The sequence below is a fragment of the Pyrgilauda ruficollis genome, unplaced genomic scaffold (assembly GCF_017590135.1).
Source record: "Pyrgilauda ruficollis isolate IOZ18807 unplaced genomic scaffold, ASM1759013v1 scaffold2, whole genome shotgun sequence".
Classification (NCBI taxonomy): Eukaryota; Metazoa; Chordata; class Aves; order Passeriformes; family Passeridae; genus Pyrgilauda; species Pyrgilauda ruficollis.
In genome coordinates, this window is record NW_024519206.1 from 12,668,627 (window position 1) to 12,696,411 (window position 27,785).

Below are 27,785 nucleotides of genomic sequence, written 5' to 3' on the forward strand. Positions count from 1 at the left end.
GAATATATTTCAGCATGGCATTATTTCTTCTTTCTTAAGTGGGTTCAGTGTAACGACCTGATCTTTGTGCCAACAGTTTGTCGAATCAGTACAGTAAATACTGTAATCAAGTTTTTCACAAGTTGCACATGGCCTGATTTTCTTTCAGGCTGCACTTTAACCCTTAGCCATCATCCTGTAAGAGTACTCATTGTTTCCTCACTAAGAAAATGTTCTTGATTGCTCTTTAATGGTTGTCTAATTGCTTCCTTTGCTGAACTATAAGCTCATTTCTGCAGCTTTAGAGGCTGAATACCATCTGGGAGATTCACACCATTTCGCCTTCTGACTTTAACCTGGAATATCTCTTTGTTCTTTGGAAGCTGATCTAGTTACTGTGGTAACATTACAAAACTTCCAAATCCCCTGACCCAAGAATATTAGATTCTAAAAACCACTCAGTATGAAAGAAATATCAAAATCATATAACTAGTCATTGAAATTATATGGGTCCGGAAGTTTGGCACCAGAGATCTGACTAAACATACTATCCTGTTCCCATTTCTCTTGTACTGATACACATTTCAAAGAAATAATGAAAATGCTTTTGATTTACATCCATACATAGTGAAGAGAAAAATTTGTGCAGCAAACTAGTTGCATCAATTAAAATATTTCTACTGTCAGGCCACACTCAAATAAGGTTTCAATTTGTATTCCCTTAAATATGAGATTACTGAAACCATGTTTGGCATCAAGAAATGCAGATCTGTCCAGAAAATACCATGCTGTTCCCCTGGCTGCTTGATTTATTTTTCATAAACAATATGCTGTATGCATCCAACATGGTTTGTATTCCACAAAATGCATCTCAGGCAACAAAATCTACAGTGTCGGCTCTGCAGGACGAGTTCTTCACTTAGACTTCAGCCCCATTAGCACAGCTCCACTGGCTCTCCAACACAGCATCTGTGCTCTTACACAAGAAGCAGAGAAGGGAGGGGGATTCCTCAGCTGCAGCAGTGAAAGCCAAAAGAGCCAGAACTGAAAGAAGGCAGTCCTTTCTGGTTTACTGCTTCCTTTCCCCTCAGTAGCACAGCACATATATAAAAGTTTGCCTTTGACCCAACTCCTCCCATGCTGCTGTAAGACCACACACCCTCGCCTGAAGCTTGTGGATAGAATCCCACTTCTGCCAAGGGATGGGGTGGCTACATACCAAAGTGAAAAAAAAAAAAAGTTTTATAGCAAAATGCTGCATTTGTTAAGCTCACATGCCTGGGAGAACATATGGCTCTTAATCCTTCATGTTTTTTTAAACTATTAGTGATATAGTTATTAAAATACTTAGTGGTTGCATCTGTAATTGAGATGAATTCCACTGAAGGCATAAACTGACCCGGTTATGTGAGCTGCTCTTACAGCAAACTCTCAGAGGCACTACCCAAAGAACATTCCTCCTGCAAACTTGGGTCGTTCAGCAACTGAATATTTAGTGACTGATACTCCAACTTCTGGTGTTTAACAGTCAGACACACGTGACAGAACAACCAGGCACCAACACCTGTCTGTAGCTCCTTTTTTTCACTTTGTTTTGGGGTTTTTTTTGTTATTAAGTACAGCACTGCTACTACAGATAATTGCAGCGATGTCCTAGAAAAGAACTGGTAATGGGAAGAAAGCATCTTAGCCCAGAGCAAGCAACACACCACAGCAGCAACAGGTTAATGACACAGCCTGTGTTGCGTGAATCCATTAAAGCCATCTACACAGCACTCATGAGGACTGGTCTGGAAGAGTATGTCCCCTTCTGCAACCCCAGCAAAGAGGCAAAGCCATGGATGGGCAGCAGGGAAGCATGGCTGAGGCTGCACCATGCAAGATGAGAAGAAGCTGAGCAAGCTGGCTGATTTTGTCTCACTAGAAGGTTAAACCAGGCTCTTCTCAGAGATGTGTAGACATGAAAAGGGCAAAAGTCAATGGATAAAAGTTTTTTAGCACAGAAAAATCTCCGTTTTATAGAGGCAAAAAAGATTTCACAAGAGCACCTTGGCACTGGAAAAGGCTGCCTAAAGAGACAAGATCCTTAATCAGCCTCATCTAACTTTGAGGTTAACCCTGCTTAGGGCCAGGGGCTGAATGACAAAACCTCTTGGGATCCTTTCCAACCTAAATTATGCAGTGTCTACAAGAAGGTAGATAGCCATCCTTCCCTAGAGGAAAAAGACCTTGTCTTTGAATCTACCTCCCAATAACATTTATTTATTCAATACTGGATCTCATCGTAAAACCAAGATATTAGAACTCAAGTGCCTAAGATACAGATCGATGATTAAAGAATAGTTCTAGGAAAAAAGCACTTTAAAACTTCCACTGTACTCTTCAATGTGTCAAGAGCCCCAGCTTCCTGCTAATGTTTGTGCAATAGGATTATCCAGGCTCTAGCAATTACTCTATCAAAACAGAGCTCCTCTTTGATGTTAAGTACTTTAAGATCCCCATATGGAAGGCAAAAAAACCCTCAGCCCACTCTGCTAATGTAAAATGCTAGCTAGTGAGAGACTAGTGCACATTATTTTCTTAGCACTGTACTCCTCCTCTGTGGTTTCATTATGTGACATTTTCATTTATTCCAATATAAAGCTAGTTTCAGAGTATTCGGAGTTGTAACACACAGACACATTAATCACCAGCCTAATACATGTCCTGTGTAGTAGCTTTATTATCTTTTCAAAGCAGAGCTGTAAAAACAAAAAAACTGTGATCTTTTATGCTATCCTTTAATAAAGTTATTTTAAAATGCTATAAAAATGGTTTCAGTTTTTTTTTTTCCAAGCTACAGCTTAATGCAACTAACTTGTACATCCAAAACAGTAAAGTCTGAATAAGTAGTTTTAAAAGTCCCTGCAGACTTGTAATCTAACAAGAGCGAAGAACTCTAACCACTAGAGACAGAAATGGGAAGGAATCCTGAGTTTCAAGTTACAGAATATGCCTGTTCTTTTGTCATTCTGACTGGGCACCGCCTTGCAAAGTACTCTCACTTCTGTGATAAATTTTAAATGTCTATTCCTGTATGCCAATAGTTACATATTTAGAGTAAGGGTGGGCTGCAGTTTTTTCCCCTTTCTTCTTCAGGCTCAGTGTCAGCCTACTTCCTTAAATTAGTGAGTATTTTACACTCACCGAGACTGTGTCCATGTAACACAGCCTTAGCAGACCTGTGTCCTCTTTCACGCAAGGCATGAAATGGTCCAAGCAACTTGTCCTCTGCCAAGACAAACAGCAGGGCCTTGAATGCCACAGCACCCTGCCCTTCATGGAGGGAATGTGCTTCCAACAATACAGGCTGACACCATTCCCTTCACTCCCTGCTCGTCCTTCTGCAGATGAATGAGGACCCACCCACACGTTTCTGGCTTTCAAAAATACCACTTTCCCAAGACAGACCTGAAACTTCAACTCGGATCTGAATAAAGCTAACGTGTTATAAAAATCTGTGTCTGCAATAAGAACAAATTGATGGCAGGCTCCTCTGTGGTCTCCTCCAGTGGTGGCAATGCACACTAAATGAAGAGAAAATAGTATCTTTCAGCTATGTGCAACTTTTACGCCTACGCCTCAGGCAAGCCAACACCACCGGGCAGGAATCTGCAAGAACCGTGCAATTCCCCTAGTGGGAAACACAGTTGCGATAATTGCATGAACTGAAGTCAGGCTTGAAAAAAAAAGTGTTCCTAAATAAATAAAGATGATTAATTGGCTTAAACCCAGCACTGTTGCAACAGATTTTTACCAATCTGGCAGAAAAACTAGTCCCCAGCTCTGTACGAAACAACCACCCACCCACTCCACATGTTGCAGGGTAGGGCTCTGGCCAGCACACTGGCTACTAACCCAAAGCAGGAGATGCTTCTGCCTTTTTCTGGATGTTCTCAGTATTTCTCAGCTTTTTTACCCCAGTGAAAACTATAATTAGTATGGTGAATCACAGAACGCACCTCATCAAGTATAATTTTAAATCAATGGATCTCTCTCTCAATATCCCTAGGCTCAAGAAGTTTCCTTAAGAAGATTCAATAGGATACTACAGGCTTTTGGGTTTGGGCACAACCAGGGTCTTCATGAAAAACTTAGAGAGGTGAAAACCAGTTATATTCTTTCTCAGGGAAGACTAGGACACACATTGCTCTGAAGCAGTACAAGGCTCTTGGCCTGAATTAACCATTTGGAAGTATTTTGAGACAGATGTGATCAGCACCCCAACCACAGCCTGTGACCAAAGCCACCTCAGTGGTGGCCAAGTGGAGATGGTGGCTGTTTTCTTACAGTACTGCATTGCAAAAAGCAAGTGTTCCTCTGAAATCAGCTGAGGCTGTTAGGCATTCTCTGGAAAGCAGCAGTTTCATGTTATTATCATTCATGAGGCAGATCCCCCTATTCCCCTTCACTCTACCTCCCTCTTTTTTTTTTTTTTTTAATTTTTTTATTTTTTAAGATCAGAGCTATTCTGAACTTTTGTAAATGAAAACCATTTATCAAAACAAGGACAAAATTTAACTCATACTTTATTGGACCCTTTAATTGGCGGGGAAAAAGATGAATTTGTTCATTTTTATTTTTACATCTGGTAAAAAGTATGGAATTCAGATATTCTGTGCCAAGTTTTGACGAGAAATGATTTTTTCACATCCAAGTAATAGATGACTAGGGAAATGGAGTGGCTTAAAATGCAAATGTGGGGATATTAATTATTGTTGTTATTGGGACATTTACAAGAATAGTGTGGCACTATTTTAGAACGAGTAATGTCTAATCTTTTAAAACTACTGTAACAAAAATAGAACTAGAATAAAATCAAGCATTAAAACGTGAATTCCTATAATGTTTTAGTTTGTTTTGTCTGAAAATTTATTTGAAGTCTGGAAATGCCTGGTGCACATATTCAATATTTTATAACTTAATTTGTTCAACAAGAACGACAGTATTTTAACAAGGTGAAACAGTTTCACGATTAAAGCACTGCCTGCTTCATCAGTAGTAAAGAGCTCATGGAAAAATATCTAATCTTTATAAGGCAGAGACTCATAATTTAACTGCTGAGAACAAATGAAGAGTCTAATTCTTATTTTGCTGCTTTAGTGGTAGCATGTGGTGATAGCAAAGTATTAGCATACGCCAGAACTTGCTCCCACTTTTCTTTCCAGGCATGTAACAAATATCTGATGGCTATGCAAATTTCACCCAAAGCAAAGTTGTCCCAGCTGGCAAGCCATACATTAAAAGGTAAATTACACAAAGCGGAGGCCATCTGGACTAAAAAATTCTCCTGTCAATAGTATTTTAAGCTCACCAATTCCACACAATGAAGGACAATATGTTACATATGTATTTGAGGTGTAGGCTTTTTACCAAGCAGTATTTAAAAAACCCCAGAAGTTAAAAGATAAGAATGGACTACAAACTAATTTTGGTATTTTCTTGGAATGTAATTTTTAAAGCTTATACAGCTCAATTTTAGCTGTATTATATACATACCATGCATTTTTAAGTTAATAAATGCCTATTTTCTGACAAATGGCAAGTCCAGGAGGCCAACAGATCCAACCTCTGACATAAACACCAAGAAAAAAGAATTTGAAATTTGAAAGAAGTCTACCAGCATCTGTGCTTTCACAAAGCTGCCAGCACTGCATGTAGGCTTTTACTAGAAAGCAGCCCTTGACAGAGCACCTTGACAGTCTGGTTTCTTGTTTGGTTAAACCAGAATTTTAAAGCAGAAGACATGTAAGCAAATGAACAGCTGAGGGCAGAAAAACTAACCATGCCTTTCTGAACTACAGCAGAGTCACCACTTAGGTTAGTGAAAATTTCTGCATTTAATTCACATTAAATTGCCCGTCTTGTCCAGTCTTGAAAAATTAATATCTATGTTATATATTATGGAATTTAAAGTAACATCTGTGTCTTTGAAATTAAATTAACATAGTTCTATTTGATTAGCTTATTAACTGTAATTCTCAATATGCTGTAGGAACAGACACCAACTAGAGAGATGCAGCTGACACCACCACCTGTCTGATATGAAGTACTTTTTATCATAGACATGAAGGGATCTGTCAGCAGCCAGCCAAAGCATCAGACAGGTTAGGAAATGACACAGGGCAGAAAAATTACTTGCCTCAGATCGCAAAGCAGATAATTGATGGGATGGGGAACAGAGCCTGTGCCTTTTGGCTCACAGCTTCATATCTTTGCTAATGACTTTCCCAAAAATCAAATGATGTAAGGAAAGAGCAGTATGTAACTTGCATTGCATTCAACAGACACAGCATTTGAGGAAAAATACATTTAAGTATTTTACATGCTACTGGGAATATTTATTATTCATTCTCTAATTTCCACAGAAAACATTTCCCATTTCATCCCCATATAGGTTAAGAAGATCTGAAAGTGTACGTTCATACTGAGTCTCTAGGTTATAATGCATAAACAGAGGATAAGAATGAATATGGCCCCCTTGTAGACTCCACTCTCACTTTTTTTTCCTACCTGGTGAGATCCTATGCTCCTCTTCATAGCAATGAATCCTTGATATCCTGTCACCACCTTTTAACCTACATGACACCTGTTAAATCACAAAGCTTCTCACCACATCAAATATAAGTCATTAGCTCTGTCACTATTGTTTCAGGGCACTGAGAAATAGAAATGCTCTGATTTACTCAGACAAAAATAAAACAACCACAGACGCATAGTCTGAGCTGCATTGATTCAATCTTCACAGGAAATTGGGGGGTGGGGGAAAAGAAAAAAGAACACAAATGTGCAGTCAGGCAGTGGGAGCTACAAGGTACTGGTGGCTAGTTCTTACAGCTCGGAGCTGCTTTGGCTGAATTGCTCCTCAGGGATTACCTGGTTTTGTTCTCAAAGCTGCACCACAGACATAATAATGAAATTCTACTTTCTGTGAACTGTTGCTCTTATGGAAAAGCCCTGCCAGTATGCTGTCTTTCTCTATGTACAGTTTTAGGAAAGTAAATGCTAATGTAATTATCTAGCCAAGCCTTCAGCATCTGTCGCTTGAAAACTGAGGTTATAGTTCAGATACTGCGGACTAATTGTTGAAAGTTAGCAGAAAATTTTTGGCTACAAAGGAACTTGGCACACAAACCCAACTTGAAGACCCACTGTTTAAATAACATTTGTCCCTTCAGATATTGCCCTCTCTCATGGCTCCCAAGGATCCCCAGGCACACAGACAGCCCCCATGGATCCCACAGCTCCAGACTTTGCTTGCCTTGCCTGCAACACACAGTATCATCAGGAAGATAGATGCCAAAGAGACATAACAGGAAGATTTAATCTGGGAGGTTTCTTAGATATTTGGCTGGTAGTTCTTATTCTAAGTTCCTTCTAAAACTATCTTACACTACACTCTTTACATCTTCCACTGATCCAAAGCCAGTATTACAGCAAGGCACTTAATTTCTCATAGATATTTACTGAATTCCCCAAGGACAAACCAGTAATTCTGTGAAGTACTGTGAGAAATATCAGAGTGCCAAACACAAGGCCATAGGGAGTTTTCCACTAGATGATATGGACAGAAGACAAATTGCCTATGACCGGCAGAAGTAATGGAAACCTGCCTCCTTTAAACTCTTAAGTACCAAGGCTACTCCAGAGCTGCACTGCCAGACAACATTTAGCACCTGAGTCCTTTCCCTCAGTACCCAGAGCATTAATTTGGGTCTTTCTTGCCAACAACTTACTAGATGAAGATTAGATTAATTTATCTAACTTTTAAGACCTCTACCCTACTGCAAAGCTTAGTAAAAATGGCCAGCAGGTTCCACAACTCTGACTGGCAGGAAGCATGGTGGAATTTCAGAAACCAGGCTTCCTACATATGTCTTGGGAGATTGCTTTTTATTTATCATCAGATTTTTTTTTTTGCCAAATATATTTCCACACTGCTACTTAATCCAAAGTTCAGCAACCTCCAGTGCTAGCTGATTTATTTCAGCATTGCTGACAGAGAAATAAAACGGGATCAGTTTGTTAGTGGCATTACATCCAAAGAATGATACCAAGTCCTATTCAAACGTGCATCCATCAAACTTCTCCTGTGACACAGTGTTCACAGGAGAGAGCTGCAAGCACCATATCAGCAAGTATCTCCTGAGGATTAGCAAACAAAGCTTTTAAGTGACCCCCCAGCAGCCGGATGACTATTACCAGAGACAATTAAAAGTATAAAGCTTTCCTTTTACATCAACTCATCAGGATGCAGAAATAGTCCTTCAATAACCCTTCTCTAACTGTTAAAATGAGATACTGGCCCACACCCATCACACTGAAGAACCTGTCCTGGACTCAGTTTATGTATTGTGTCCCTTGAATTCTCCTTTCTTGATATGTTTCAGTCATCCCATAACTAAGCTGACCCAGGTTTTTACTTCCCTCAAATACTTCTGTGACACAATTAAACTTTTTTCCTCGTATTTCCCTGACTGAAAGACATCCTTCATGAAACTCCTGTGTTTGTACCCACAAGGCGAAGCATCCTCACTTTTGCTAGTTGGCCCTTCCTTGTCCTCTCTTCCCTGTCAACAAAAGACCCATCCTGCATGCACAGTCTGATCCTTTTCACGTGCACTGTAGCTCAGTAATGACCAAGTGGGAGTTTCTCAAGTGTGATGGGAGATCCTGCCTACATCTGCCTTTCTTCTTTGTGCTTTTGGCAGCACAAAGTCTCTCGCTTTCTGTCTCGTTCCTACTTGATGGCACTGTCCAACTGCTTACTACACTTGACTTTTTACATCACTTGACATGGGCCTCAGTTCCCTTTCACTGAAGATAGAGCAAGCAACAACCAGCTTTTACTGAAGTCACCAGTAGTGTGAAGTTACTGAAGGCTGAAACCATATGAAACCAATACATTTCTTGTGGTTCTTTCAATGCACAGTAAGTGAGCACAGATTGGCTGCAAATTCAACCCAGGCTTAGAAACCTCAGCAAATGTTCCTGTGAACTTGATCCAGCCTTCAGGTTTGTTTCATCCAGTTTCAGGTTTCATCGTGAAAGTTTACCCTGCCCTACATGCTGCCCCAATAAACCATGCCTCAAATGAAATAAGGACATCAGCAAAAATGAAGAACTCGTCAGATAGCGATGTTTTAGTTTTATACCATCTGTAAGAACATGCATTGACAAGCAGTATGTATACAATTACTGCTCTTGCAAATCAAAAATTGTTCATGGTAATGGACTTCTACTTTAGTACAATTTCTGCCAAGAAACTGTTTTCAAGAAATGTGGATGGAATACCTCTGTGCCATAGTTCTTCTCTTTCCCCATCACAATAATATACTAAGAAACTAAGCCTTTTCATCACAACCTGTGCACAAAACCTCCAGCAAGCTTTTTAGACATTCAGGATGTGAAATAATCAAGTCCAAACTTCACTGAAGCAGTATCTTCTGTCTGCATTTACCATCACAGAGGCAGCAATGGGAAAGAAAAAATAATAATGAGGAAACTCAACATCTTTTATGGATCACATGAATACAAAGCCAAAATACATGTAATTGCCTAGCTCATTGAACATACCACATATTTTCCTATAAAGCTTATAATACTGGCAGTGCTTCCTCACTTCTCAATCATATTAAACTTATAATTAAAATGAAATAAAAAAAGCCTAGACTTACAATACCTTTAGGAGGGCATGTAGATTGTAATTTTATACTGAATTTTATGTAAGCAGAATTTAAAAAATTTCTTAGTCTGAAATTAAAGCACAATCCATGTTACATTAAGTTTCAGGAATGATTTAATTCCTGTTAAAGATACTGTTAACGAAAAAAATATTCATAATTTTAAATCAGGTAGGAAGATAGACAACTCTGATCTGTCACAAGCAACTAAGTCACTCCTCATTTATACACATGGGATTTGTAGAAATATTCAATTAGAAAATGTGACAGGTAGTTTCCTATAACAGATTTGAGCCAATGTAGCAGTTAAGGGCTCTTACTGGACTGCACCTAAGTCTAAAGCAAAATCCCTACTAACTGAAAGGGATGCAGGTTGGTTTCCAGCAGAGCAGTGGTGCTGTCTACAATCCCCAGCCTAGCTGGGCTGAGTTACCCTCTTCTACCTGAGCCAGATGGGTGAAATCAAAACTACCAGCAGCATTAAAACATATGATGCAAATAAACAATTATGTGCACAGGACCATAGGTGCCAATAAGAACAAATGAGATTGCACTTTATCGAGTGTGAAAGAAATACTAGAAGTTCTTTACCTATTGATTGCATGTTTCTTTTACTAGCATGAAGAAGAGTACATTCATTTTATATAACTGCACTACAGGTTTCCACTAACCTTTCCCCAGCTTTCTGCATTAAACAGCAAAAAACAACAGCAACAACATAGGACAACCTCTAAGAGCGTTATGACTAAGTACTGTGGAAGAGAAATTAGTAGGAAAAGTTATAAAAAAATAAGGCAATATACTTTGCATAGGAAAATGATTGGGAACAGGAAATCTAAGTGCTCCCCTGCGTGTTCTTGAAAGCCCCCGCAAAATGTCATTTTTCACTATATTTAGCAGATTATGAGAATTACATTTAGCAAGAGGTATTTTCCTAATTATTTTAAATAGTAACACACTTGGTTTTCTTTTTATTAAAGAGCTGCTACATGCTGCTGGGTGCAAATTCAGGGCATTTCTACAGTCTCAACATTGGTAACAAATAGTATTTCTGTAGTTGGTCAGATCCCAAATATCACATTAAAAGCATAAGCTCAAAGTCTTTGTGCTGGAAATATTCAAACCAGGTTTTTATACCCATGCTCTGTGGTTAAAAAGTCAGCATCAGCCCTGGTAATCCTCTACATGGAGGACAGGAACTGTTCAGCTACCTCTTGCAAACAGCATTGCCTGACTAACCTGGTTTACATTGCTTCACAACTTTTCCTAAGTACTGACCTTTTAGAAATGGCAGGTGGGCAAATGGAATAAGAAACAGTAGAGAGGGAAGCCACACATAAATGCTTCGACCCACCTTGAACAGGGATATTTTGGGCTAGGTTTTTCAACACTTTATTAAGCATATTTCACATTGGAAGCTACTGCAGGGAAGGCAACTGCTTTCAACAAATACTCGAGTTTTGTTGAATTTACTTTACATTGTGTGTAGCAGCAATGGAACTTACTACCACAACTTGTTGCCACCACCACAGAAGCTACAGATGAACTGGATATTAAAAGGAATGGTCCTGCTATCCACACTATAAAAGCAAGTAATAAATCCAGCCTATTCCCAGCTCAAAAGTTCTTGGGAAAGGTTCGTTCAAGGCACCCGATCAATCCTGAGCACTGATGGTGGCAGATATGAAATGTTACTTAGCTGCAACTTTGGAACAAGTCACCTTTTTTGCACCTCCATCCAGAATCCACAACCCACAACTACATCTCTCTCTGTTACGGCGTCTTGCTCATACATTACAAAAGCTACTTTAATTAGAAATTACTAGATATGAAACACTCATGCAAGGCAAACCCACAGCAATTCCTCAATAAATCAAGGACAAATCAGCAGTGAATACCCCTGCAGCCCATCTACACCTGCAGGTGGAATTATTGCTGTAATAATTTCCATCTCTGCCTGTATCCTCATGTACCACTTGGGGAAATACTTGTGCCTGATTTAAAGAAACCAACAAAACTCCACAAACAAACCCCCAACACTGACAATGAAAGAAAACCTTTCTCAGTTCTCTGAAAAATTGGAACAAGAAATCTAGTGTCTGCAAAATGGTATTGCTTCAGGGAAACCAAGACTCAGAAAAGTACTAAATCAGCCTGACTAATTGCACTATAACTGAGCCAAATTAATTAAATAAAGCCTCCCTTTAATAGCATTTGTTTGCTGAGCCAAGCAAGCCTTTTGAGTGTTTCAGGTCATCATAATCCAACATAAGTTACTTAAACAATGTGTAATATGTAACATACACAACTATTGTTTCAGTGCATTGAATTAGACTTTAGACTTTCAGAGCTCAAAGGCAACTCTCCACCTCTATTCACAAACATATTCAACAGTACCTCAGAAAAAAACCATGTATTTGCACCAGTTTCAGGGTTTTACTTCTACTTCATCATGCAAGCTCTCACTTTTACAGCCTTGTAAATTGTGTTCACTGTTTGAGTTCTGGACAAGATGTTTCAGAAAAATCCAAGGACAAGATCAGAGCAATCCCTTCTCTTTTTTTACATTAATAACAAAAATTCAAGATTCCCTATGGTTTTGCCTATTGTCTCTACACTGTTAAAAATTATTTTCTGATTACATGATACCATACTATCTTGGCAAAATTAGGTAGATAACAAAAATCACAGATGATGTGCCAGGGCTTCCTCCTCTCAGCACTTGACAAGTTTAGGAGAGCAGCCTCAATGGAAAACCAAAAGCCAAAGGAACCATTTCTTCTTTCCTCTGTTTTCACCATATTAAAAGTTCCTTTACTATATAATACCTACTCACAATCAGGGCAGTCCAGCTTCACTAATTCCTTATCATAACATATATCCTCATATTCTCTTATGTTTTGTATCCACCAGTTGCTTTCAGGTGGCTTCAGTTTTGACCTTAATTTTGTTCTAGCATGAATCTTAGTCAGGATTCCAGTGCACAACACAGGTTCCTTTCAGCTCTCTACTGAAGACTGTGCTTAAAGAATGCTATAACCTGTGCTATTCCAGTCAGAGGTCTAGGAGAACCATCTTTCAAAAGCATTTTACTGGTGGACTCCAGAATTCCCTTGCTGGCCTGCTAAATGCACCCTTGGCCTCAATAAGAGAAGAAACCAACCCTGTCGAGCTCTCCACCTGGTCTCCATTTCTCGGGACACTGGAGTATTGTGCAGGAAGTGGTGGGATAAGGAATGTATCTTTGCAGGATATAAAATTTTCTCTCTGGCTCAGAATCAAATTGAGAGGTCAACCCAACCACAAACGTATTTAATGAAAATTAAGGCTGAGAGTAACACTTTGGAGGAGGTTTCATGTAGCGGAAGATGACATCAATGTTCTTTCCTCACGAGCCAAGTTCTCTAAGCACTAAGGATATTCTCTCATCTGCACTTAATCTCTAGCCTAGGCTACAGGCTGTCCTAAAGCATGACTTGGACAGCCTTGGCATGCAACCTCTAAATTGTGGCCCTACTTTTATTGTCTAAGACAATACATAAACTTTGTGCTGCAATTCTGTTTGCTACGTGGCCTTTATGTTTCTAGCCCCCATCCCTCACTGAACACTAGCAAGACTTTGCAAATTACATGCAGGAGCCCTTACTTGGATGTGTTACATGCAAAAATGAGAATGAAGGAGAAGAGAGGAAAACATGAAGCATCTTTAGACACCTTAGGAATTATGGATATTGTTTGTTGCATTGTACTAAATTAGTGGGATACTCACCACTGGAATGAATCTAAGAATACACTATGTGCTCACATAACTAAAAGCTAACATAGGAAAAACAAAGTAATTCAATAACTTGCCTTTTAACGGCCAAATTTATTTGAAAATCTAATTTTAAGTATTTCTGTAGATTAACTGTCTGTGTGCTTTTTTGCAACAAATCAAAGTAGGCAGTTTTATAACAAAATATTGTTACTTTTTAAAAATCAGTGAAATTATACAAAGAAGCACGACTACTTTTGTACACAAGGTCAGTGATAAGTAAATTTTATGTTCATAAAAAATCAGGTCACAGTCAATGAAAATTACCAGCAGCTGGTCTGGGCTGCCTAGGGATTCCAGGGACAGCAAGTTTACCAATCTGCAAGTCATCACATGTAGCTAAGATTGTCATGACAAGCTTTTAGCAAAACACTGGACAGCATGAAGCTTTCCTAAGAAGTTATCTATTCAGTCTGTAATTTTCTCCTGTGCCAGTAATGTTTTGTTGCTGGTGATTTAAAGAAAATAAATGTACCAGGATAGGAGGTAACTAGCTGTATATGTAAATGGTAGAGACTGGAAGAACAGCCACTCCTTTCAGCCATTTTAACTTAGATTGTACTTGAAAAGAAAACTAATCACAGTTGTAAAATTTTTGCTCATCCTTCACTTGTAAACCAAAGCATAATAGTTTCCCCAGATTCTTATTTCTGCAGAGGATCTGAAACTGGGCACATTATTGTGTTTTCCAAATAGCTCTGCAAACATGTTAAGTAACTGCAATATAAAGAACGAACATATGTTATTACCAGAGTCTAGTAAGAATTAGTGCCTTATTGTGGTATGACACAGAAATAGGTACTGAGAGCCTTATTAGCCCACATAGCTGACAGCAAAATATCTCAATAAGGTTTTTTGTGCTGCCAACACACAGTCATTCTAAGAACATTACTACTGCTTAGGATCAAATTTAAACATCCCAGAAATTAAATGCCCTCCTTTTTAAAGCACGAGACAATAAAGTATTTCTCCTTCCCCTTCACTAAATGCAGTGACTTGTGCAAGAGACCTATGCAGAAAGCTGGGAATTGAAACAGAACTGGCCAAGACAAAAAACAGTACCAGCAAGACAAGATGTTTTTTTCATCAATTTTGGCATGCCACGTTGACAAAGGATGAAGAAATACCAATGCAGGCAAGAATCCTGAAAATCTTGAGGACTTATACTGACAGCTCTAGTACTTGGTAACTGAATTACACAGAGGTGCACACATTCACTTTCAAGAAGTGGCAATGCTTCTTTCACTTGAGATTCATAGGATAGAAAAGAAAAGGGAAGAAAAAATCCTGAGTCTTGCACAAAAAAACTACAATAAGAAAGCTAATTCCCTCTCAATTAAAAAAAAATCAATCCCATAACTAAGACACATTCTTTCAGTGTCCTACGTTTAAATTCACCACGTAATTTTAATGCAAGGCATGGCATTAAGGGTTTCCCTTAAAGTGTCAATCTGCTTTTTGATCTTTACTGCTGACATGAAATAGAAGAGCTGTACATCATATAAATCTTCAGCTTTGCTTAGCTTGAAACTGGTAAAGAGAGAAAGAGAAAACAAAGCCATCTGCATAAATCCTTCCAAACCAAAAGGCATTCCCCTTACCCTAACTATCATTCATTTCTGCACATCTTGTTTGAATTATCATCTGAAGTTTGTCTTGTTCCATCTCCAGAACAAGTCAAATAGCAGAGCATAAAGATATGGCTACATGAATAAAACCATATGATCTACTTGGTCACCGTTAACTTAAAAATAGGCTTACACAGAAAAATATTATCTGGCAATTGACATGTTACTTTGATCCCTTTCTTTCTGTATCCTGTCACATGCATTCAATCCAGCAGCTACTGGAAGCATTGGCATGCACCTTCAATGTGATGAGAAGCAACAATCCAAGGGAATCACTGCACTTTTACAAACTTGGGATATTCAATTCAAATGAGACAGTATCATGTTACAGGAAGGAAAAGTGCAATTTTAAGACAAAGAGGAAGAACTGTTGCACTAGTTCTAATACTTTACTACTATAAAATGTAGCAAGTCTCAACAGGTGATACAGCAATACTTCAACAGATTCACAGACTCATACGTTCCCATGCAGAAAAACTCATCTACAGTGGAATTCCTGAAATGGAAAAGTGTCCCTTGTCTCTACCCTTCTGTTTCTATATCATGAAGAATGAGATTTAAGACAGTGTATGCTATACTAGGATGGCTCTTAGTTATACCTTTTGTAAAAAAATGCTTTTTACTCATTCATAAAAATAAAATAAACTATTTTGAGATCAAAAAATAAATTTTAAGGGGTTTTATATATTTATTGGTAGCATGTCTCAAGCTGTTACGTACCAACAATGATACAACTTGAATGTGGAAATATCGTGCCTGAATTAATTAGAAAGACTTGAAGCTTGATGTACTGCTTATCAGGCGAATGATGCAGGGAATAGTTATTTTAGAGAAAGATGCTCACTGTTTCAGAATTGTTTCACTTTCCATATGCCTTCTGCAAAAGTATTTTTTATGATGACAAGCAAGGAGAAACAAACATATTTCTCTCCAGACTCTTGACTTTCATTCCAAAGTGTGCCCCAGCAGCCATCACAGTGATGGTACACAGGCATCAGAAGGCAAGGAGGAGAAATGCCAGGAAGAGAAGCTACGTCCTCCCCCTAACTAATCAACAGTCTCAGGATTATAAGACTCTTAGGGAATCAAAGGGGAGAAAACTGAATTGTCTTCCACAAATTACTCAAACAACGTAAAGCTTGTGCTCCTGGAAAGAAAGGAAGCAACAAGATTTTCACTGCTGCTGAGAAAATGTTTGATAGAGCACTTTGATGGCACATCCAGCCGTGGGCTATGACCTCCAAGAGGCTACAGTCTTTCACAGGCTTCTTGTGCAACTACTGCTCATAGTTTACCACAGGAAAATCTCTCAGGGCTGAACCACAGGAAAGGCGCAATGTGTTGCAGTATCACATGGTTTGGATGCTCTGCTGAGAAACTGATGCCTAGATTTTTAGCTTTTTCATATATTTGTAGCTTTATAGATTTTTAATATATAGTTGTATAGTTTTTACCACTTTCTCAGCCTTTCTCACGCTTTAGAACAATAGCTAACCCTTTCTAACACATTCTTGAAATTCTGTTTAGTCTTATTCTCAAGAAGAGAATTTCTAACATGGACATTCTGTTTTACACCAGCACTTGAGAGACATAACAAGATACAGGGCAAGGAACCTGTGGAACAAGGGGCAGAGCCGAGGGTGGGCTGCTTGGGCAACTGGTCCCTTATCGCTTGTACCTGCTAGATATAATAGTTAATGAACCTTATAAAAATCACAGAAATCCTCTGCCATGTGTGCACATTCCTGTATTTTGTGCACCTGAAAGCTTTCATTAAAGAATAGCTATTTATATCACCACTTCAATATTATTTGCAAAAGTTTTTCTTCTAATTCCAGGCAAGAAAACCCCACAGATGTAGTTAAAGTACATTGCCTCAAATGCAAAACCATCCTTCTTGTTACTGCATTAGTAACATAGTGCACACAAAACATAACATTACCTAAAATTTTGCCACTTTTCGAAATAACTTTCAAATAAGCATTAAATTCTATAGTGTTGGCTGTTTCTTTTACTCCTGGAAAAAACAGGCAATAGCAGTAGAACCTTACTAAAATAACTGAGTATGGTTATTTCTTACTCTTTCTTTCTTTCTATTACTGAAATAGTGAGCTGGACAAGACATAGGGAGAGTTTGCAGTGGCCAGAACTTTACTTGCAATTAATTTCTTTCACAAATGTATATACTCACAAAAATGACTGATTTTACTTCTCATGGTATTAAAAAAGGAGGCAAAGTAAGAAAACTTTGTTTAGAGAAGTCAATGACAGGTGAAATAAAAGGGAAGTGGGGGGAGATGAGATGTCTGAAGCCTATAGGAATTTACAATAGTAACAGTGAGGCAAAATCTTGCCAGTTAAAAATAAAATCTGGAAGGAGGAGCGAAAATGTTAGATTGGTTCAGAGATATGCAAGGATAATCTTGGGCTCTTCGTCTAAGAATGCCATTCAATTTTGATCACAGGCTTCATTTGTGGTCCCAGCTGTGCATGAGAATGCAATTTATAGACATTCAACAGTCTCATTGAACAGACTGCCCAGAGGCAACACTGAAAACGTTCTCACCACCATGCTCTAACTGCTTGCAGGATTGATGCTTAAAACATATTTTATTATATAACCCTTCTTCTATGACCTCAATTATGAATAGAAAAACACTATTAAAAAGAACCTGGGGTTAACATAATTAAAGTATTTTGCTAGATTTTAAAAGATTAAAACAGTCTTTATTTTCAACAATTCCCTAATATAGCCATTATGCAATTTGAAGTAGAAACAGCATATAATTATGACTGTTTAGTTTCAGTTGTAGGCGCATACTAGTTTTCTTCTTTCCCCATCTGGATTAAACTTTTTAAAACAAAGCAATTACTGTACTTAAGAAAAATGTATTTCATGGAAATTGTAATAAATACAGCATTGTTCTTTTTATGGTATATGTTTCCAATAATACATGTTACTACGGTACTTCCCACCCTTCATAATCAAGGTGAAAGAAATTTACTCCAATAATTTATCCTTTCTTCCTATTTCTGATACTTCCAATCTAAAAGTTGAAATATCTCCATTAAAACTTAAATGTAAAGAGTTTTCGTTCACTAAATTGGCAATAAAAGCTTTTCTATTATAAACACTTTTTTAATATTACTTTTTCAGACAAAGGAATTATTTGTATGCCTCTGTTGTCTTCTCACTTGTGCTACTAATATTGGTATCTTTGTTTTGCTGTTTTCTAAAAGGCCTGAACATTCCCACTACAGCTGCTTTCCTCATTAACAGGTAACCAGCACCATATTAAAGAAACTTTCAAATATGAGAATACTGAGAAGTCTCTCTCTATTGGACTGCACCAGTGGAAAAGCCTTGGCTGTATGCTGCAATGCCAGGTAACAGAGCAACCTCGAGAACCATCACCTCTAAAGACCCAGACCAGCACACTCAGAGGCACAAACAATGCTGTGCAGATTCCAATAAACTCCAAGCAAAAATCATAGTCATGTTTATTAACTTCAAGCTATAAAACCTGCATTTAAGTAGCAGTATAAGCAATATTAATCACTGCGGCTAACTATTGCATTTCAATGCAATACAAAATATAAATGTGTCTTGTCCACCTACAAAGGAAATGTCTCTAGAAAGTACTGGAGGATGTTGGCACAAGTGCTCATTTGCAACTACCCCTGACAGATCACAGCCAGTACTCCATTCTTGTAGTAGCACCACTGAACTCCTTGCAGACAAACCTCTCCTGTATTTATAGGATGGAAACAGATTAACTGCATCTGCTTTGGCTGCAGTGTGTCTTTTATTGATTCCAATTCTGACTTCTAAGAAACCAAAGCAGAAGAAAGCAGGGAATAGCCATCAATACTGGGGACTGCACTAAGGCTACACTAAACTTTGTCTGAGAAAGGGATTTGTGGCAATTCAGTCAGTGTCTGATGGAAGTGTTTGATGTAGCAGTAACAAACCATTATGACCCATAATTTATATTTTGTCCACCCGTTTTAAAAGGAACGTTATCTGTCTACATGAGGATCACACACTATGGAAGCAGCATCTGTGTGTAGTTACTGAAAGCTGTAATGGCAGTAAATCTCCAGCAGAGAAAGAGTTGGAGCCTTACAGATTTAGACATCCACAATCTGAGGATTGTTTCAGAACTTCAGAGCTCAAACAGTATTGCCAAAATAATATGCCTGAGAAAATAACCAGGGATAGAAGGGAAATGGAAACAAGAATATGTTTCAAGCTGTAAACAGAGACTCCAGTACCCTTCCCTCTCTACTATCTGTTTTACTGATACTTTATCCTCCCAGCTATCAAGCCAGACAAACCAGATTTATGTTTTGTTTTAGCTCATAATAGCCACCATACAACAGGGCAATGGGCAGAGCATAAAGCACACCCATTTAATCTTTCTACCACAACATATATTTAGTGTACATCTTATCATGCAATTTTGGCGGTCCCTGAGAATCAGCTGTCCCTATTTTCCCAGGCTCCACGAGACCGTATGGCCCACACAGAACATATTGAATATACAAACTTGCAGAGGAAGATTGTTTTAAGGTCTGTAACTCACAGCAGGAACTGAGCTAAGTTCAGTTCCACTTGGAAGCCATAAAAGTATGGGTTTAAAAAAAGTGCAGCAGTATCTGGTGTTTGATATCTAACAGTATGCAACATGTTTATGACATGTATTAGGCTACAAAATCTGAGTTCATAGCCTGGGACAACAAAGCAGAACTCAGCTCTGGCATATGTAGTGGGAAATAGAAAGGCATGTCTCATACTGTAATGGATATTGCTGCTCCCTCAAGAGCTTGAGTTGCATAGAGCAGGTGGTTCAATGAAAGATACTAGCACTTTGGAAAAAATTAAAATACAACTAAAAGAGCAACTAAATAGCAGCTGGTTCAAGCACAAGTCAATTCAGGTTCAGTTTTACTATACAAACAACACAATTCGGTTCTCCAGAATTACTTTTTCAAAAATGAGAGGGTAAGAAAGTTTGGACAAAATATGTGGCAACTAAAACTGTCTCAGTCACACAGAACTCTGTTTAAAGGGTACTAAAATAATGAAATCTAGATAAATTATCACTTTCAAACTACTTTAAGAATAGTCTGATTCTAAACTGGATGATCAATTCCCACTGTCTTAGAACAAGTCCCATGGTCAAGTATGTGGTCTTAAAACAGCTATTCCTTAATTTAAAAAAAAAAACCAAAAACCAAAACAAACCCAAAACCTTTCCCCTCTTTCACATTAAGTAAAATAACCACAGAAGCAAAAAGAGAAAACACCCAAGTATATGATGGAAAGAGGGAAACATACCAACATGCGCAACAGCATACCAAGCCTACATATTGGAAAAAAAGTTTTATACATTAAATGAGATCAGCAGAATTAAGTGTTAGAAAAGGTCATGGCTAATTTCAAAATATGCTTTGGGAGTCGGACTGTCTCCAGGAAGAACAAGAGTTACTTGCCAAGTAGGAAATCATGTCAATACTGGCTATTCTTAATCATAGTCTCATGTAGTGGAGAAAATGTAGTCATTTCACCAAGTGAACACCACTTCTTGCTTCCATGCCTCAAAGTATTCTTCCCCCACACACCCACTGACAGTTTTCTGCTATAGCAAACACTATAAAAAGTCAAACAGTGGATTCTGTGTTTTTAAAAGTTTGTTGGTTTTTGCTTTTGTTTCATTTTTTCCCATTGTTAAAATGAAGTAGAATTATAAAGAAAAATTTTGTGTGACTCATGAGACTTTGAATCAATTCAGTCTATGCCAAACTGAATCTTGGGTTAATCTTCCAAGCTTGCAGGGTTATGAGCTTGTATCTTATCCGCTCTTCAGCAAAAATAAAAAAGTAAAATGGTCTTCTATGCATAAAAAGTAATAATCCATGATGGAGTACCCTGGAGGTTTCAGTACCACCATCAGTCAATAACTGAAAAGCTGGGGCTCTGTTACTTAGAAAACTACTTAAAAATTATTTAATTTCTTAATTGCGTTCAAGTTTTAGGTTACACAGGGCTGATAAGCAAGATTTTTAAATATATCTATTCTGGTTGAAAGACTTCTGAAGTTCTGTAAAAAATCCACTCATATACTGAACTATTATCAGATAAAGCTTTTTTCAATCATGAGTGAAATCATTCTGTACTCACTTGTGTGAAGTACAATAAAATAGAAAACTAAGCCAAGAAAAATCATCTTGTTTGTCATGAGATTTAGCTAAAACATCAAAAGCTAAAACCTTGTTCCTAAGTATTTGAGCAGTGCAGCTGAAGGACTACATGTGCCCTATGCAAAAGTCATTAAAAATTTAGTTAAATTTTAATTCAAAAACTTTTCCAAAACAGGTGCTATGATAGTGTCATATCCCATGACAGTGCATCCATAAGCATGCCATTTTGGTAGAATATATACTGTGCAAACCAAGATCAGTTATCCCTGAAAAATAACCACACTTACCTGTTAATGTAACTTAGAGCAACATAGGTTGGCTGCTGTAGTTCTTGTTTTTCTAATACGCGTGGGTCTGTATCTGGAATAAAGAAATACATACACAGAATTGAGCTTTGTGCATTTACACTGCAATTAGGGAACTGAAAGGTGCAAAATAACCTAAGTGGACACAAGAGATACAAAATAGCTCGACCCAGTTTGTCCTTAGTGTAGATTTAGCACAGCTTCATCACTCGCTCCTTCATTCATAAACACAGTACCGCATTACTTTACGCAAGAATTTGAAACATCAACAGTGATGTAATTTCCAACTGTCACACAAGCTTTCACAATCCCCCTCATAAATACTAGTTTTCACTGCTTTCCATGATTTATAGCGCTAAATGGCTCAAGCTTGTTTCTTTTTTAATGTAGCTATTTTAACATTTTAAGATGTTCCAAGAGTGATTAGATCTCTTCTGTTGGGTCTTGAGGCTTTTCTTCTGCATCCCTGAGTTTTGTTCTCTCCCTTCTCTACAGCTTATTTTTTGAAGCTCTGAATCAGAAAAGTCATACAAAAATGCTCTTGAAGCAAAATGTTTGCCAAGCAGAGCACTGCCCACCAAAAGCCCCGAAGCAAACACATCCAAATTCCCTCAAGTGCTAACTTTCTCACTCAAATGAAAAAATATGTTTTCAATCACTGTCTCCATTGTCCTTTGCAGCTAAGTTGTGCTTTAATCTAACAAAGGAGCTTTGGTTTGAATTTTTGAAACCAAAGCCAAGGGAGTATGGTCATAGTTTAGACAGCATTCTTATACCAAACCCAGGGTTATACTGAAGTTTCAATATAAATTGAAGTTTCAAATACAACTTTGCCCTGCAAAGTTGATAGGCACCTTTAGGAGCTGAGCATAAATAGTCTTCAAAAATTCCCAATGGAAAGTGTGCATCCTGCCTGTGCAGATTACTATAGTCATTAACAACACGTTTTATGCCTTACTTGAAAAGCAATTCTGTGTGTAACTTCTGCATTTTAACTATCAAGAATAAAAACTGCCTTTACCAAATGGTTCCCCACAGCACATCTTTTATTTCTCAGAACCATCTACTTTGTGTTTGGTGAGGGGGGAAGGGTGTGGGGCACTCCAAGCAAATCTCATACTTTGGACTGTTCTTGCTTCCTCCTAGAGATTTTAAGCATTGTTAATGTTTAAAAACTCATTATCTTGATAAGCACATTAGTTTGACTTGATCAGTCACTTTTTTTTTTTTTTTTTTTTTGGGGGGGTTTAAAACATGATACAATTATTTCAAAATCTGTCTGTGCTGCTGAGTCTTAAGGAAGATTTTTAACTGAACTGAATGGGGAACATGCTTGAGGGTCGGTGCATCTGTCACACCACTGCTGAATAATGCCTTTATCCAAGGAGAATGGAATCCCCTGTCTGCCTCACAAAGCTCAGACTGATCCTAATCCTTGTCCTTATACTTGCTCCTGCGCAGCTTAGGCTGCAGGATTTGCTAACATGCCTTTATCAATATAGCCCTAAAGAGATAAATAACTCTATGAAAGTTCAGTGAAGAGGGATAAAAGTACAAGTGCCAATCCAATCAGCAAACCCAAGCCTGCTCTTAAGAGGAAAAGATCTTGCTGGTGCCTGGGGAAATTCTGCAGTAATTGCCAGCACATCACACTCCTTATGAAGCTCACCAAAGACAGCAAAGCATCAGTGATTTCCCACGCTGTCTAATTCACTTTTTTGAGGAAGTTAGGTTCACACAGCATACACAAATCTTTTACTTGCCTTTGTTTCTATAAAACCCACCATCATTTAGCAGGCCAAGCATACAACTACTGCCATGGCGAGCTCTCTTAGATTTACACCTTGGTGGTGCAAGGCCTGCCATGGAAATGTCTCGATGCAGAATGTCTGCAGGGCATTAATCCCAGCCAGGACTATCTGAGAACTGCTGTGATGCCTACAGAGGCTACCTGGAACAGAGGCTGGACAGAGGTTAAGGAATGAAGTAGGTATTTATTGAAAGGCCTTTAAAGGATACACCCTGGGCAGTACAGGAGCCCAGCTGTGGCTACACCTGAGACGGTTGACCAGTCAGGAGTTTTCACACTTTTGTAATTTTTGGTCCATTTACATATTGGGGTTAATTGTCCAATTACAGCTTCAGGTTATGATGCCCCATCCTCCCAGATTTCTCTCCTCAATCTCCTCATCGTCTCAATCTGCTGGTTTTACATTTTGGGCCTGAAGCTGCAATGGTGCCCTTGGTTCTCGGGCTGGAAAAGGTTTATTTTGTCTAACAATTGTTTTATCTGTGAAGAGAACTTGCTAACACTTTATATGAAGTTCAGAGTCACACACTAAGGCAGTACAGAATCTGAAAAATGTGAAAGCTAAAACGTAAGGCATCAACTGCAACCCAAGTTCAGGCATCTGTAGTTAAATGACTATGTCTTTGCAAATCCAGTTCTTAAATGGGATTAACCTCCACCTATAAACAACAGTTTCTGTGACTGAAGGAGACAAAATTGGGGCTGGTTTACATCAGAGTGCTGCACATTATCTGTGGGAGAGGACAAGGAAAGGCTTTAATGGAGAGTCTGCCACCCTTCCTGCAGCTTGCCAGGGGCTCCCCGTAACACCAGCTGAAGATGAAAATACAAAGACAAAAACCAAAAGCCCCATAAATTTTGTGGGAGTGTGTTATCAAAGCAGAGAGCAATTTGCCTGCTGGTACCTGGAGAAAGCAGACTCCTGTCTCTCAGTAGGTGCTGCCTGTCACATGAGGAACACAACGCAGATTCTATTCCATCTATCTATCCCTTCCCCCTCCATGTATCAGACTTCACACATTTTAAAGTCAATTATGCTGCATATACCAATTCCACAAAATAATCCAAGCCATGGTAAAAAAAATTGTATGAATTTAGCATTTAGTATGCTTGACACATTTTTATTCCTCTTGCAACCAGGTGCTGGGTTGCCAGTTATGAGAATGCTGCATTCACTTCTGCACTGCAGCAGGAGCTACACATAACACTGCTGGGTACTATTTCTCCTCCTCAGCTATAATATAAAAAACACCCCACATAAATGTGTTCTGGGGCCACAGTAAGGCCCTCAGAGAAGAGCAGAAGAGAGGAGAAACAGCTGTGCCACAAGTGGGGCCCTGGCACAGTCCTTCCCCAGTGGAGGGACATGAAGGGGCACACTGGCAGCCCCTCTGCATCCACCAAAAACCTGCATGGCTGTGCTACCCAGGCACATGCACGTTTGGCCCACCACTGCCAGCTTCTTTCTCACTGTCTAAAAATGCCACCAGTCCATTCCTTTCTGCCTCCATTCCCTCTTCCTCTGCCAAGCCTCAGATAGTGCTTTTCCTCTCTCCTGCCCCTTTCTACCTCCAATTCTTCCTATATATTCTGCCCCCCATCACTCTCAACTGCTTTCACTGTTACGCTCCCCTCTCAAAATGTCCCCACATAAGAACAAGTTAAAACTTTCATGGAGATGTTGACAACCACTTGTTCACTCTTGTGCCACGGGACTGCACATAGATGCAATTCATTCCCTGGACTGCCCTCTTACCTTCTGCCCCTGCCTGACCCCTCCACCCCCTTTATTGTATTTTACTTCCAATTTAGGCACTCTCTGCTTACATTACTGATGTTAGTTAGCACTTTTTTTGAGCAGAGTGAATATACGTTGTTAACAACTACAAAAAGATCACAACCATCTCAAACTTGATAAAAACCCCCTCAGTAGTTAGCACTTTATTTTTCTTTCTTTTTTAAGGAATAGCAGGTACAGCTACAGTGGGATTAAGCAGCAGGATTCCCTGATGCTGAACCTTCAAGACTGGACTTCCAGCACTCTGCTTTTCTCATGCCTAAGCACATTCATACAGGCACTAGCAATGTTTTCTAATACCACACATGCTGCCCAAAGTATGTCTTTGAAACATGCTGCCCCACTGACCAGGATGTTATGCATCAGCCAATGCTCTCACTTAATCTGACTCAGAAATGAGAAGCAAGAGAGACAAAAATCTGTGGTCAGTCTCACAAAAATGGCCATGTATAATGTTCCATGTTTAGTCAATGCTTCTTCAAACTCACATAGACTGGTCAAAGTCAGCCAAATGTAGCCCAGTTTCCAAACAGACATCTATAATGGTTTAAACACAAGTGACAAATTTGTTCTTGAAAATATTTAAGCAATATAACTTAGGGCTGATCTGAGTTCCCTTTCCTGTAAGAAAAATATCCAGCACACACACAAAAACTACTCCAGAACTTGAGGGGACTGGTTGATTAACATTACTTTAACTAGCTACCCGCGCTTCTAGAATTAACAAGGGCTATCCAAGGCTCACTACTCCACTGGTTTTGCAGTAACATTTTAAATCTGCTAGAACAAGTTGCCAGCCACTGCACATTAGCTGTCTTCATTGCTTGTCTCTTCTTAGAAACATTATGTGCCACTGATTTCATTCTACAGTGGGAAGAATTGCTTTCTGTAATGCTGTGAGCACCATTTACTATGGTGCTAGATTTTTTTTCCTCTTTTTTTAAAATGAAATGTTATTAAAATAAAATTTTTATCTCATACGAACTTCTCCAGAATTTTGCTCTGCATCCCACACCTCACTATTTAAAAGACTGAAGTGTGGATGCAAACATCCACATAAGAGAGACAGAATTACTCGGTCATCTGCAGGATTAGACCCCTCCAATTTCTCACATCCACAACCTGCTTCATACTGGACAACTAAACAAGTAGTATGAGTGTATAATTAATGCTGAGAGACCATAAATTACACTGAGCCATCTCTGAACTGTTCACACAAAGCCAGGCATTTTCAGTGGAGTACGTTCTAACAAAATAAATCACTGACTACTGAAGCATGCTATGATTACTAAATCACCTCACTACACAGAAATATCTTGCAGCCTGAAAGCACTGCAAAATCCTAACCTGGCAAAGTATTTTAAAGAGAGCAAATAATAAACAAAGACATACACATCCTGTATGAGCACAGTCTTCAATTATGTAACTTGGTTCTACATTAATGTTTTTGCACAAAATTACATGCCACATCGTCAATTGTATACAATGCAGCAATAAGCTTTTATCCTACAAGATACAAGAGTTATCAGAAGCAACTTCACTTTCATAACAGCCCTGGTTTTAAATCACTGTGAAAGATCACTTTTCACCTTACAAAACGCTAACAAATTCCAGTGGCATTATTTTACAACCACAAGCTTTCTTCTTACGGGGACCAGGAAAGGTCACTACCACTAGCAAAGTGGTAAAGACAGTCTCAGAAGAAAAATAATGACCTAAAGGTGGTAAAAATTATACTGCTCTTCAACATCTTGAATATGATCTGGCCAGTCCTGTTCTAACCCCACCCTGCCACCATTTAATAAAAGCAGATCTTGAGGTCACGATTGACAGAAGTGCCTAAAGAAGGAGACATGAATCACTTACGCACTTAAAGGCAGTGGCTGGATTGTCAAAATTTTTTGGTCCCTGTAACCCTCCAACAGATTGCACAGACCAACAACCTGAGTAGCTTCTTTATGGCTGATAATTATCCTTTTATCCATCTTTGTCATAGGGGGTACTATGCTAATTGAGTGTGGGGGTGATTATTGGGGAAGAAATTTCAGGCTAACAAACAAGGTCTCTCAGTGAGCTCCAGTGAGCCTCTGGTGAGAAGTACAAGACAATTCACTGATGTCGCAGATATTACTTTTTGGAGGGAAGGGTTTAGAGATGTCCATATCTCAAAAAGACTTAGGTTTGAAAAATATGTCTTCTGTAAGTCATATCAATTTTATACTAAATAGTTACAACAAAAGCCAAAAGGCAAAACTCACCTTGCCAACCCAAGGGCCTTATTTCCATTTCAGTTTAATCTCTAAAAGAGTAACAAAATGCCTTTAATGTAATGAAAATAACAGCCCTGCAAAGGATTTTAAAAGGATTTTAAAAGCACATATTTGCAAGGACCAAGGACTTACAAGTCTCTCCCAAGTCACTTGGACATGTTAATGATAATCTCACCTTTTTGTGCAAGATCACACTGGGGTAAACTGCCAACACAGAGGTTCCCCAGACTCAAACCTGACTTTGCCAGAACATCC

At 38.7% G+C, this 27,785-nt stretch overlaps 1 protein-coding gene across 1 annotated transcript in view; it reads right to left on the bottom strand.

The window, feature by feature from the left end:
• JAZF1 (JAZF zinc finger 1) overlaps positions 1-26,730 on the bottom strand; it is an 89,299-nt gene extending 62,569 nt beyond the window's left edge. The window contains 3 exon segments of the mRNA XM_041466223.1: positions 21,635-21,720; positions 21,722-21,754; positions 26,653-26,730. Of these exon segments, the coding sequence (XP_041322157.1) occupies positions 21,635-21,720; positions 21,722-21,754; positions 26,653-26,730 (197 nt within the window).
• Positions 26,731-27,785: the final 1,055 nt, after the last annotated feature.